Below are 14,659 nucleotides of genomic sequence, written 5' to 3'. Positions count from 1 at the left end.
TGTGCTTTAGGTGATGTATATGTGCTTTTTCAGACAGTACAAGTCTGATTTGACTGATTGCACTTGCAGAGATAATTATTCCCTCGAGACCAGAATTCTTAGAATGAGAGCTGCTTTCTGGAGTTGTGTGATAGTGGAACTATAGGCTGCTCTTCAATTTGTAGGGTTTTTTTACAGTTTTGTCTAAACGGCCCTGGGGTAGATATTTTGTACGTTTGAACTATGCTTATGGTTTCTCATTCATCTTTCCACCTCCTGTTATTCACTAATATTTTTTCTCATGTATTTTTCCTTGGCATAAAGTCCTCTAACTGAAAAAAACCCCACAGCTGAACACTTTAAGCAGTAGCTTGATCTGTATGCTTACAAGAAAGAGAACTAAATCTATTTCATTTCAAACTCTGTGAAGGAAAAAGATTATATTATTGAAAGTCTATCTGAAAGTAACTTACTTCAGAGAGTTGAGTTACATGAGAGGCAATATTCCTGAAAAGAGGTGCTGTTATAGGTGTAGGAGGCAATAAAGAAAAAGCTCTGAGAATTGGCATAAGAATTATTTGTCCTTTTAGACAGTATATTTAGACAATATATTTCCATTTAATATCCAACTGTTGATTAAGAATGAGCAGATAATTTCTATCTTGGTTGAGAAGAGAGTTAAATTAAAAGATGTTCTTGGCCTTAGCTCCTTTTGTAGGGAGAAGTGAAGATCAATGAAATTTGATCAAATGCATTTTGTAAAATTACATAGGTGAGATTAAAGATTTTATTTTTCTCAATGTTTATTTGCTCATTTACTCATCGTTTTCCCTGCTATCAAAATTGGTCATTTTGTGAGAGATATTTTTCTGATAATGCTATTTTATTTTCAATAATAATAATAATAATAATGTTACTAAAGAGATGGCCTAGAAAGGTGTGAAAAATTCAGTTTTATAAGACTTTCTTTAATCCTTAATATCCTTAATCAAAAAACCAGAATTTCTGTTAAGATTGTCACACAGTGCTTCTAAAACACACTGCAAGTTATCTTATTAGTTGCTTGTTCTATTGTCATAGTGAGGTCCCAGCCAAAATGAAGGGCCCCATTGTGGTCCCAGTGTATGGACAAATAGTAAGAGAATACTGAACGGCTGCAATCTAAACAGGCAGGGCAGACAAAGAGCATATTATCCTGATTTTAGAGATGGGATACTGAGGCACAGAAAAATCTAATCAGGGTCATGCAAGAATGTTGTTTGGGAGCCAGGAATTAAGCCAGCCCTCTCCTTCAGTCCAGTTGTACTGCCTTAAACCAGAGTCACTCTTCTGCAGGAGATAATACAGCTTTGCAGGAGAGTGTGTGAGTGCCAGTTGTGTCTTGCTGAGTGTTTATGAAGGAAACACCAGTTGGAGGATTAAAGTCTGCTTCATGGCAGTCTGCACAGAAGAAATAGTAATGAAGGGGTTTTTGTGGCCATGGGATTTTTCTCTGTAGGACTGTTTTACTGCATAGATAACTTCTTCTTAGCGTGCATTGAAGAAAATGAAAGAAAACCTGGTATCTTTATAGTATTTCATTACTAGCACTCCAAATGCTGGAATTAGTAAAAGTATTGCAAACTAATTGGATTTAAAACATTTCTTTTTGCTCCAAATTCAGTATTCCCTAATATGACTATTAGTAGTCCCTAATATGACATATTCAACATTTCCTTAAAAAAAAAAAAAAAACAAAAACAAAACAAAAACCAAAAGAAAATGTCAGTAAATGTCAAAGAAGTTATTTTTCTTTCAAACTTTATTTTTTAGTTCATTAATATTTGTTCACTTTATATAAGATCATTAAAACTATGAGGGAAATGGGGAAAAATAAGGAAAAAACACTTTAGTAGTCACTCTGACTCACTCTAAAGATTGTGTTGTACAAAGGTACTGTTGTGAAGTTTACAGATGGATTGTTAAAATTATTTTGATTCTTTGTCAACCAGCATTTGGTATCTCCAGAGCTTCATCTTACTGTTTCTGCAGGACCAGTATGTTCACGATGTTTCCAAACCTGTTTAGTTTATTTGGCTATGTATCAGAAAGCTTAATCATCTTCATGCAGAAAAATCAAAAGCTGAAACACTGTGTATTTCTATGAGTTATTGTAGTTAATTTGCAGATAACATCTCTTCCTGTGTCAAGGTGTGTTTTCCCAGCACAGAAGTTGTCAGAGTCCACCTGCTGCAGAAAGTATGGATGTGGTGCAGCCCTCTAACTGTTGCTGAAGGTCAAATGTCTGATTCCAGAGAGTTATCCATCAATCTGAGCTGAAATTTAGTGCCATCATCCATGAAGGGTATACTGCTTGTGCTGACAAGTCTCATTTGCAGTGAGACTTCTCTTGATACATATTTGAGAAAGAAAGAATTGTTCTGGTGCTCTGTGGAGGCTGCCTAGTCAAGATGCATGAGGTTCACTTTGAATTATGAGAGAAATGAAGATGGTTTTCAGCCGTTCCTCCCCTTATGTTTGCCCATGGGATGTTGAGAAATCAGAATTGTAATGTAGAGATTGATGATATTTCTGCACATTGCCTGTCCCTTGTGTGCACACCTGTGTGCAGCCATGCTCACTCCCTGGGGTTTTTGATAGTGATATAAGTGAGATCTAAGAGAAATCCACTGTATCTGCAGGGTTAAAAACTCTCTGGTCAGTTCTTTGCCATGCTTTCCATTCTCAGGAGTCTGGGGACAGTTATGCTATATGTTACATAGATGGAATGTAACCTCTTCTTCTGGATATGGAGTACATGGTCTGGATCCTTATAAATAATGTGTCTTTTTTTTTCCCTTGCCCTCAGTAATTTAATTTTTGCTGTCATTTGATAATACTGTTGCTGTCCTGAAGATTTCCAGACGTAAGCAAGAAGAAATTTGTAGCTGGAGGTGATATCTTTAATTAGACTAAATGTATCTGGTTGGGAAAATGGAGTTATTTAGTGGCACATATCTGCTTAAATCCCAAAAGCCAGATCTAAATGTTAACCTGTTGTTTGAAAATACTGTTTACATTTACATTACTGTTCTAGCTTGCTTTTGAACACATTAAAAGCCTATTTCTTCCTTGTATTTTGTTCAGCTAGATTTTTGAGGGATATTTGGTAACTGATTTGTGGAAAAATTTGATTTTGTTTTGGGATTTTTGTTGGGTTTTTTCTTTTCATTTGTTTATGACTTTGGATCTTAATATGTTTAGCTGGTATCTGTTTTACAACTGGTATCTGTTTTACAAGCAGGATTTTCTTCTGGGTATTGACTGTAGGGCTTTATAATCCAAACTCTATAAGCAGTTGCTATAGTTCCTGAAATATGTTGTATGTAAAATACAGCATACAGAATAAAATAGAAGACAATTCAAAATCCAGGCTCCTTTAGAGAATTTCCCTGAAGTACAATCTAATAGTTACAGAAAAATGTAAGAATAGTTAATGATTTTGTAGCTGTTACTGGAGTTGCTACAATTGCCTGGTGTTTTTATGTTACAATTACAATTACCTTACTGAAAACTAGATACTGTGTAATTGAGTGATGTCCATTCAATTACAAACATTGGTTTTGTTGAACTCACGCTGCTAAACTGACATGGAAATCTGAGACGTTTTTGGTGTCACAGGTATGCAGTATACTTTTTAACCCGTGAGTTTTGTGTTTTCCAGTATTCCTGTGATATGTTAATGTGGCAGCCCAGGCAATTCTGGTCCTCTATTGCCAAATTACCTTAAGACTGGGATGGCAAATAGCCTCCATAAATGACATAAAAGCCTTCAGAATTATGGAAGAACAACATTGCCACATTTTCCCGTGCTTATTTCATTCTTCTCTTGATTGGTATGTAGTGTTTTATGCAAAACAGTAATGTCAGTGTCGCGTGGTTTACTTTATAATCCCTTCCAAACAAAGGTTGTTGCAAAAGATATGCAGATATGGGTAATCCACAGTATTTGTTTAGATCACTGGTTCCCAATTATGAACTTTTGTTTTTTCTTTTATTATGCACCGTTTCCATCTTCAGTACCATTTCATAACGCCTAGATAAGGCTGTGGAGTACAAAGTCTTTCTGCGTCATTGGGGCTGGTATTTATTGTTTACACTATAATTAATGAACTATTCCCAGCATTCTCTAGGATTGCCACTGTCCTCATGATTGCTCTAACCTGGGAGGCAGCATACCATTCAACCATACTGGACTGGTTAAAAGGTGTCATGACCTTGACTCTTTACCATGCTGACACTTCAGTCTATTTGCTGCTTTTTCCCTACTGTTTTTTTCCTTTATGAGAGTCATATTTCATTTATTATTGCTGCTCCTGAGAAGGCCAGTATTTCTTCTGTTTTCTTCTCATTGATTTTCTTTCTCACCTGACTTTTTAGCATGCAGAATCTTAAGCTGCTTGTATTAGCACCTGAAGGGCATCAGTCAGGACTTATGACAATTGTGTTTGGTCCTGTGTTAGTTCTGTCATGTATATTTTAATTTTATTTTGTCCTCAACTTCATGATTACTTTAAGCATGACCTGCATTTTTCCATCAGAAAATGATCTTGAGCATTTCTTTGTGGCTCTGACCCTGAAGTTAGCCACAATTTCAGCAGGATTTTGGAGTAAATGACATCCAGCAATCTCTTTCAGTTTAAATCATTCTGTGATTAATTTGCAAGTGTGACTGACATTTTCAGGGGTAAAATGCAATTTATTCTGGCGAGCTAATTACTGAAGTGACTTACTGGTTTTTGTGTAAGAAAGGAAAACTGCACTCGGGGGAGAATAAGCTCGTGTTAAATGGAAAGAGTGTGACATTTATTTCTGTGATAAGACCAACCTGTCTATGCAAGTGTGTTTAACTGCTGTCTGAATAATGCCCTGAAGATTGTCTTTTTATTGTTTCAGTTTCAAGTTTCAATTCACCATTCAAATTACTTAGTTTTTTAAGTAATCTCAAATGTAGAAGTAATCTACTGCACTGAAAGATTTTGTACTTTACTCCAGTTCTTGAATGATGTACAGATTTGTTGCTTCTGTGGAACAAGAGGGAAATATTGGGCACAGTTCTAGACACAGAGTTTAAAAATGTATAGTTCCAGGAGCTGGAAGAATCATGTGTATTTGGTTTTGTCCATTGCCATTTTTGCCATTGCCTTTTTTTTAGCCTTTCTTTTTTAATTTTAAACCAGTGTGCAGTGTGTCTTGAATTCTTTCTCTTCCCCTCCTCCCTCCACTTTTCTCTCTTGGAACATAAGTAACAACTAATTTACCTTTTTTTTTTTTTTTTTTTTTTTTTTAGCCTTTCTTTTTTTAATTTTAAACCAGTGTGCAGTATGTCTTGAATTGTCTTTCTCTTCCCCTCCTTGCTCCACTTTTCTCTCTTGGAACATAAACATCACTAATATTTTTCAAAGCAGGCTTTGTGGGTATGTTTAGTGGAGCAACAGATATATAAGTGAACATTTAAAGGTGTATAATTTATAGCAAAAGATCATCATTAAAACTTGATTTCCCACGCAATACTGTGAGGTCTTACTGTTTGACAACCTTAATTCTGCAGTGGAAGAATGTTTTAGATTATTTCTAGCTTGTGTTTTATTATACAGTGGGATGTAAATGATTATGAATTATGTAATAATAGAGAAGGAACTTCATGTAAGTCATCTGCCTTTGATTGTTACTAAAAATAATTCCTTTCTATGTGTTATTGGAGAAGATAAAAAGTCGTATCTGACACCTGCATTTTTGTGTTTGTGCCACAATTTGCAGAAGCAACATTTTCTATTTTTTCTGTGATATTTGTGTTCTTAATGCACATTTCACCAAATTGATGTCTTACAAAACTATGTCATGTGCCTACAGCTCTCTTTTTATTTGCAAATATTAGTAACATAACACCTAGAGGCGAAAGTTGTATTCATTTTTCAAGTGCCATAGCAAAGTATACACAAAGTAATATTTTAAGATTTTAATCTATGAAAGTAATTTTGAACTGGCAGCATTCACTGTCTCAGATTTCCACCTGTCTAGAATATCTTTCCCATTATATGGGCCACTTTTGCATCCTGTTAGCTCAGTAGCTCATTTTCAAGCAGGCTTTTGTCACTGTGTAGTATCAAGGGGCACGGCTGTGTCAGCTGTTGTTCATTTTGAGGGGATGACAATTCAGCACTGCAAGGAGTGAGGGACGTGTGGATGGCCTTTTGGAAAGTGTGTGGGTACTGAAAAGGAAGTTACCACTTCTTTTTGCCATCCAGAGTCTACTTTGAATCTGCTGGAAGTATCTTCCAGTAAAATGAGGTGCTGTGATGGGAGCTATGGAGTGCTTTTACCTTGTGGGAGGGCTGGGCCAGTGTGTGGTGAGTAATGCACAGTGTGCTCTGGTCACTTTGTTTCTCCTTTAGGGGGTAGGCAGGTTTTGGTAGAAAATAAATGCACTTTACAGTTGCTTTTCTGTCCTTCCTTATTCTTTTTGTACCTTGATAATTATTTCAGTACCATTTGATAGTCTCTCACCTTATTCAATAATTATCACCTGTCTTTTTCAGTGGTCTTGCCTATTCCATGAAAGTCTTTCCTGAGCTGACGTTAGAGACATGTTTTCTTCCCTAAAAGTAATCTTTTCTGAAAAGTTTATCACAATTTTTTCTGACTAAGCAGGCAGGGAGATGTGATTATTGCCTTCAGAAGACAGTTTTTTGTTTGGAGAGGCCATTGTCTTTTTCTCTTGCACACAGAAGGTCTAAATTGTCAAATGACTGCAATCTGATCTAAGAATGATACCAGTGTCTAAAATAATCTTTCAGTCTTGGGTTATTTTGAGTAGGACATGGTAGCATTGAACTGTTCTTATTAAAAACAAACAAAAAAAAACCCGTATGAAAAGATATATAGCTGTTAATATTTTCTACTTTTTTTAAAAATTTCAAATGTTCCTTGCTTTGTTCATTGTGAATTCTCTATCTGGATTGCATTTGTAGTATTATTGCATCTAATAAAGTGTATCCCCAGTTGAACTTTGTAGTGAGACAACATTAATATGTTGTGCAATTTCAATTGAAAAGTAATTTATATCATTACAAATCATGAATTTAATAATGAAAACAGATTTGTGCCAATCTGGTTAACATGAATAAACTAAGAGAGGTAGTTGAACCTGCTTGGACTTAAAAAATTTTCTTTTCTTAAAAATTACTTCATAGTGAGAATTAAGGAATCTTAAAAGCCTGAAAGATGGTGTTTAATTGAAGTTTTTTTATCTATTCTGATTCAATAATAACAGTATATTTGTGTGCTGTGATTCTTATTTTCAACCTGCAGTCTCATGTCCTCGAGATTCTTGGATTTTTTAGGTGGACTTTTGAGAGGGAGATGATAACTTCATACAGGAGTTTACAGACATTTACAATGGACTACTTCTAGGCATCTGCAAAATGAAAAAAACTTCCAAAATGCTGCTTCAGGATGTCACTTACTCTGCATCTGTGCATCCTTTTGATGCTGTGTATCTCACAGCAGCATTTTGGTGTGTTCTACATGTCTGTGCAGGTTTTTTGTATATCAACCCTTATGGCGTATGAAAAAAAAATCCTCAAATGGTGCTATTTACCTGTTAGGTGCAGTGGTGTTTGCCAGGGTAGTGGAACAATGTCACAGGACTTTTCCTTCATTGCTCTGCTCCTTGGCAGTGCCTGATGAAAAGATAGATTTGTGATCCTGTGAACCAACCCGATTCCTTTTCCCACCTATGTCCTTGAATGGTTTTTGCCAGTATTAATACCTTATGTTTTTTATAAGTTACTCTGCAGCCAGAAATCATAAAACCTCAGACCCAGCCAAACTTCAGACACCTCAGAGTTGGACATGTTTTAAAGCTTAGGATACAGACCTGTGAAGGTTAAATTAACTTAAGGAATTTAAAGTGGAAAACAAATGTAACTTTTCTGTTTGTGAAGGGCAAAGTCTCTATGTTTTCATAAGAATATTGTCACCGTACCTTTAAAACAACTGAAAAAATATTTAGAGATGTTTTAACCATTTAAAAAATATTTTATAACTGTAATTAAATGCATGTTTTTGAGCTGAGACTTTGTGTCAAATCATACCCAGAAGAAGTACTCCTTTCTGTGGAATTTACAGTGCTGTTATTGGAAATCTGTAGGTTGTGATCAAAACTATCCATCTAAGAACTGCCATTATAAAATAATTTTAAGGTCACTGAATTAACATATTAAAACAATAAATAGAATAAAAAGGCCTCTTTTAGTGCCTGCTTAGGGGTTTGTTTATCTGTTTTACCAGTAAGGAAGATTTGATTGAACCTAACTTTGTACTTCTGGCTTCACCAGAAGTACCAGAATACCTCACCACTGGCATTCTGTTCAATTTCGTTTGAAAAGGTGTCATGTCTGGTTAACCTTTAACTGGATTTCATAGCCTGGTACAAGTAGTAACAGAAAGAAAGGGTTTTGGTTTTGAGTGGATAAAGGAACAATGCACATCATATCATACTATGAAGTACCTGCAGGTTGGTGGGGCTGGTTTGTGCTCAAAAATTATTGAATAAACCTCTTTGGATCTACTTGTGGTACTGCCTGTGTTACCGTGAGGGTGATGCCCCATTCCTCTGGGCTTTTTGGGAACTGAAGACATTTTGCACTTCATCATGCCAAGCACTGCCATCGTAAGCAGTGATGTTACCTACAGTGCCAGAGACCAGGGCAAAATTACTTATAAAAGTAGTTCTGGGACCAAAGTAATTGCTTTGGTAAAGAACTGGTGAGCTAAGATACTTGCTTGAGTCTGTTTTTGAAAGAAATCACTATTTTTTTAGAAGTACCTGACTTACTGGAGAAGTAGGATTAGTTGTTGATGCTTATCAATCACAGCTGCTCTTTTATATGTTTGTTCTCTTGATTTTCCTCCTGTTTAGAAGCACCAGATTAATATTTCAGTCTACATTGTAAGTTCTGTAACAGATTTCAGATGCTTCTAAGTGACACTGAAATTAACAACATTTTTATTTTTATAACGTGAGAGGTAGTGTGATCTGTGGGGCCACTACTTGGCATGGGGTTACTAGTGCAGCAGCACATTCATTAGCAACGCTGGGTATGGTGACATTACCCCACTGAAATGCATAAAAGTGACTGGAGTTTCCGTCCTCCAAGCTGAGCTGTGGTGGATGAGTGTGTGTGCTTGTTCTTAAGTTACAACAATGAAGAGTAGAACAGGTTTCCTCACCTGTAATGTTAGAGTTCTGAGGACTTCAGTCAGTAATTTAAGCCCATTTTACTCTGTTTGTAATGGCTTAAGAATGCATGTATTGCATTATGTGTTTCATCTGAGAGGGACAAGTGCCTGTCATCATCTGACTGTACCTGTCTTTGGATTTCATTAAATTCCTCATACCCTCACCAAGAAATACCTATTAACCAACTTTGTCTCTTCCCACAGTATTTGTTGGGGACAAAGAGCAGGGTGTCAGAACTAGGGAAGGGCATTTACATAGAATCAGAAATTTCATATGGCATGGCATTCCTAGCTGTATTTGAAGCTGTAGGATCCTTGACTTTAGCTACTATAACTAGCTTTTAAGCAGGAGCCGTTCTCAAGCAACTTGTAGTCAAGCTTAGAATATTGTAACATGAAACATAACCTATGCAGCATGTTTTCTATAAGGATCTTTAGGCAGAGTTTTAAAAAAAGTATTCATTCTGTTTCAATATTTGACCAGTACAGAAATGCTTATTCCACTTCTTGGCAGTGAGTGTTAAGAGAAGGTGTTGCAGTCTGTGTTCTGACTCAAACTGAGGGATGAGACTGCAGCATTAGTACAGGACCTTGAAACCTAAAAGAGGGGAAAAAAATCTCTTTAACATAGTAAGAAGCTCTTATGGAGCACTGTATACATTTGTTTTGTGTAAATTAATATAACAGTAATGGCCCTACAGTATTTTCAATTTTTTTTTCTTAATAGATATTTAAAGCATAACTTCTAATTCTTGTATATATTTTTAACTTTCCCACAGATATGCACTTATTTGGCCATTATCCAGCTCATGATGATTTCTATCTTGTAGTGTGCAATATCTGCAATCAGGTAGTCAAGCCACAGGTTTTCCAGTCACACTGCGGTAAGTGAATGTTTTCTTTCCTGAATTAAAGTGCCAAACTGGCGTATGGCTCTTGTAAGAATCATTGCATACAATCATAACAGAGGCATTGCAAATAGACTTTTCTGGTTATCTTGTGTTCTTTCCACAGAAAATACCAGCAATGCATTCAAATAAGTATATTTCCTGTAGAGGAAGTGAAATTAGTTGTTCTGGAAGCTGAGCTTTTCAAGTTGAACTTGTTACATTAAATTAACATGTTACAACAAATAAATCCTGTTAGTTAGAGACTAGCTAGGCTAAAACTATTATGACCTAACATTGGATTGTCTTTTATCAAAGCTGCAGATTGAGGTCTGCAGATACTGATCTACATTAACTAGAAGTTGGATGTTATGGATGGTTTTCTGATGGGACTCCTGCATATCTATATACAGTGTATATTTTAATATTTATCCTAAGGTTTAAATTTTTCAAAATTTGCATTTTGAAACACAGTTATTAAATAAAAAATTTTAAATAAAAAATTTTCTAGAGGGTCTTGAGAAACACATGCATATATTAATTTCTCAGTTAGTATGACAAGGTAATGATTTTTATATTGACTATTTAAAAGCAGAATTACTTCCATTAGAAATTTTGGTATTGATTAACAAACTTCTTTCAATTATTTCTGAAAAACTTAATACCAAGGTCTGGTTTATTTATTACTTATCTGGTGGTTTATTTGTTATTTGTCCACTGAATTGTTTCTGTGGTGATTTTTTGTTGTTGTTTTGTTATTTTTAAGGTGTGCAAAGAGTGACTGGATTAGCTTTGTATGTGGCTTAATAGTGACTAGCTAGCTTTGTATGAGGTTTAATAAAATTTAGTTTAATCAAAATAATTTGAAGGTGGTTGCATAATAATGAAAGGCAGCTAGTACTGAGGATGAAATCAATTAAATACATTTAGAAAAAGCATAGCCCAGCAAGATTTTACTTGTCTAAATACAAGTAAATTTCACAAATCCTGTACCTCTTTTAGTTTTTTTTGCAACAAAGCAACTCACTAATGGAAAAATGTAAATGGGATGGACAGAAAAATAGTTTATTTACTTTTAAAGACATATTACCAAAATACCGGGTTGTGTTTGTATGGATGGACTGCTGACAACAAACCAGGAACAACTGCATTCACCTTGGGAGGCAGTTCTAAGACTTGCCACCAGCTTTGACCTAGATTGAAATAATTGTGAAAATATAGTTACAGTGAAATACAGCTTTCTATCCAGTGAATGAGAAAAGATCTAGAAGTATTTGCTAAGGTGAAAAGAGCTTATTAATTTCATGGTGGGGGCAGGTGTTTTTAGTGTGCTAAAAAGCCATCATGCTATTTTTTTTTTTCCAAAATGTGTTTATTACCCTTAGTCTTTTATGGTTCCTTTCTGCCCAGCTTCAGGTATCTTATGATTGTTTCAGAACAGAAAAGCTTCTCTGCATGTGGCTGTAGGTACAGTGGGTACATAAACATGGAACTTGTGCATGGATAAAATGTGCTTGAGGACAAAAGGAGCAGGGGGAGGCCTTGCTGTGCCCTTCCAGGGCTGTGCACTTTCCTGGGCATTTCCTGGTTTGGTGAGCAGTGTGAAAGCTGGTCCTGTGTTCAGGTGGTAGGCACATAGAATAATGGTCCTGCTAGATGAGAGTCAATTCCCTTGTGTTAGAAAGGATTTTTGAGCTCTTTGTAAAAAATGTATTGTCATCAGTGTTAGTGTAATGCATGTAAACTGCCAAGATCCCAAGAGTTACTGTCTGTTTTTCTCTTCTCTCCACTGCTTCATTATTTTTACTATTCCCTTTACTTCATCTTCATTATAGCAATTCTTTTACACTGGGTGATTGAATGTTAAGTTATGAATTGCTTGATTTAAGAGCCTAAGGTCAATAAAGACTTGGAAAAAAACTGTACTGTGTTAAAAAACCCCCAGAGAATACTGAAAATAATTGACCAGAGGTCTGGAAGATTGTACCTAATCTAGTCAGACTTGTTTCAGGAAAGGTATACTGGAAGGCCTGTGAAAGGGCTTTAAATACATAAATAATTTTTTTTTAAAGAAGAAACAGTATAGGCAATATACTAAAATATAAAAGAAGTTTTAGAAGATAGAAGGTCTCTTCAAAGTCTCATTAATTGTTGCAAAATAAATTGTTGTAAAATAATTTATTTTTTAATCTGTTAAAAATACTCATATACGTGAAATGCATCTACTAATTTATCATTTTCATTAGCAATTAGTAAGATTTAAAGAAGACCTATACAGAGATGTTATTAATTGATCTGTAGTGGCATTGTTAGAAAATTATAGAAACCTCCTGATAGCAAACACATCAACCATTAATTACTTGTGGTTGAATAATTTTTTTCTGGATGTGTTATGGTTCCAGTAGTCCATTGAGAAAGACCTGGACAGGGCCTCATTTGAGACATTGATTCTGGCTGCACAGAGCTCTTCTGTGAAGCAGGAATATTTAATTTTCTGTTCTATTTAGAGTTTTATCACCTTCAGACACATTCATTTTGGTGGATCAGACTTTCTTTAATTAGAGGATGCAGCAGAATGCCTTGTAAATTCAGTGATGCCAGGCATGTCTGTCAGTAGACTTGGAGGTGTTTTAGACTATCATATTTACCACAAAAATGCATTATTACACAGGTATTGAATTGCTGCTTCAAAGCTGTAGTACAGACAATGGAATGAGAAAGCATTAGAAGGCACTACTGGTTTTTTGGCTCTTGGAGGTTGTGTCATGGGGAGTCTTTATTGCTGTTGACAAGGGCTTGTAGAGATCTATCCCAGAATCTCCCACAAAGTGTGGTTTGTTGCTAATGTCCCTGGTAAGATCCAATCCATATCCTCTCAGTAAGAAATTAGGCCCATGCCAGGCACATGCTTTATGTTTCTAGGTTCCCTGCATTGTAAGTTGAAGGTCTTGGCTTCGGAGCAGCACTGGAATGCTTTAGTTTAGCAAAGGTTTTTGGAACACTTCTCTTGAGCCCTTGCTGGCATCTGCCTTTCCCCAGAGTGTAAGAAGACCCACTGTTTCATTTGCCTCTGATTTCAGACATGTGGCAGCCATCCTTGTTGATGGCTCTGCGAGGTTGTGAATATTATAGAGGCAGATGTTGTTTTAAGGGTTTGATTCCTGGAATATTGAGCAGAATAAAAGAAAAATCTGGTTGTGGTTCAAGCTATTTTTAATGGCAGGCAGTGCATCGTAGAACCTTAGGCAGTACAAATCAGGAAGGTAAAAGAAGAGATCTGGCTAATTAGAGGAATGACTTGCTGGGCTTGAGAGTACAGGTAGTGTTGCAGAGTAACAGATCTGTTCTAGCCCGTAAGTCAGAGAAACACTGAGCTGTTTTTAAGAGCAGTTCTACATCCTTGCATCTGCAGGATAAACATATCCATTTGTAAGTATTAAACCATTCATTTATATATGATGTAAGCCTACCTGGAAGAGACTTGCTGTTATAGGCTGCTGGATAAACCATGTAAATCAAATAAGTTCTTGAGGTTGTTTGGTATTATCGTGCACTTAGAAAATAGTATCTCACAATGTCATCATCAATAGAGTTGAAATAGTGGTGTTTGCTTCTGAAGCCATTTCTTTTGAGTAACTTCTTGTAGTGGTACAGTATCTTGGATTTACTTCTTTTTTTTTTATTGTATGAACATGTAGTTGTATTTATTCCTCCACAAAGTAGTTTGAAATAAGAAGTCAGTCTGGATATGCAGCTTATAGCATTCCTAAGTGTACTTGGCATGTAAGGAATAAGTTTTGATTTTCAGAAAATTTTAATTTGTTCTCAAATGCCAACCTCAATGAAGATTGACTTCTCAGAACATCAAAATATTGTGCCGTAGTACAATCCTGAAGTATGATAATGATAACGTTCGTGCTGTTTATTTAGGGTCTTTTGTCCATCTGTTTTCTAGGAGACTTTTAGGCTGGCAGTCTATGCTGAACTCTGTCCATTTGACTTCTGTTAACTAATTCTGTGTCATTGTAAAATGCTGGTGAAGATGGCATCCTGTACCATTTCCCAGGAGACATTTCCATTTTTCTTTGGCACTAGAAAGATTAAAGCTTCATGTTCTTAAACTGCATTATCCTTTGCTAGACTAAAGAGCATCAGATACAGTTCTGGTTATTGTTTTTATGTTTTGTACATTAATAGTCTTGTTAACTTTGGTCTTTCCCAGTTAAAAGGAAAACCTCTCATAAAATGTAGCTCGGGCACAGTGAGGATCAAGCACTGTATTTTTAGAGAGCTTGTCAAGACATCTTGACTTTTACTGTGAGGAAACTAATTAATGATGGGAAAGTGTTAAAATAAAAAAAAAATTGGGGGGATGATGTGGGGGAAGAGGTGAATTAGCCAAGCTAAATAATGCAGTTTAGTTAAACAACAGCAGCAGTATAACCATCAAAGAGAACTTCCACACATGCTCTGGAACAGTTTCCAAAGCTATGGATGGTATCTTAATGAAT

At 35.8% G+C, this 14,659-nt stretch overlaps 1 protein-coding gene across 3 annotated transcripts in view; it reads left to right on the top strand.

Annotated features, from left to right (window-relative positions):
• ATXN7L1 (ataxin 7 like 1) overlaps window positions 1–14,659 on the top strand; it is a 110,872-nt gene that overhangs the window by 25,997 nt on the left and 70,216 nt on the right. For 2 of the 3 annotated variants that reach the window (XM_039723735.1, XM_039723736.1), the window contains exon 3: window positions 10,041–10,145. The exons of the other annotated variant lie outside the window; for it this stretch is intronic. In XM_039723735.1, coding sequence (XP_039579669.1) covers window positions 10,041–10,145 — 105 coding nt within the window. The remainder of the gene's footprint in view (window positions 1–10,040; window positions 10,146–14,659) is intronic. 3 annotated transcript variants of the gene reach the window in all.

This window comes from Passer montanus, unplaced genomic scaffold (assembly GCF_014805655.1).
Source record: "Passer montanus isolate IOZ18808 unplaced genomic scaffold, ASM1480565v1 scaffold50, whole genome shotgun sequence".
NCBI classification, from domain to species: Eukaryota; Metazoa; Chordata; class Aves; order Passeriformes; family Passeridae; genus Passer; species Passer montanus.
This window is presented reverse-complemented; position numbering and strand designations above follow the sequence as displayed.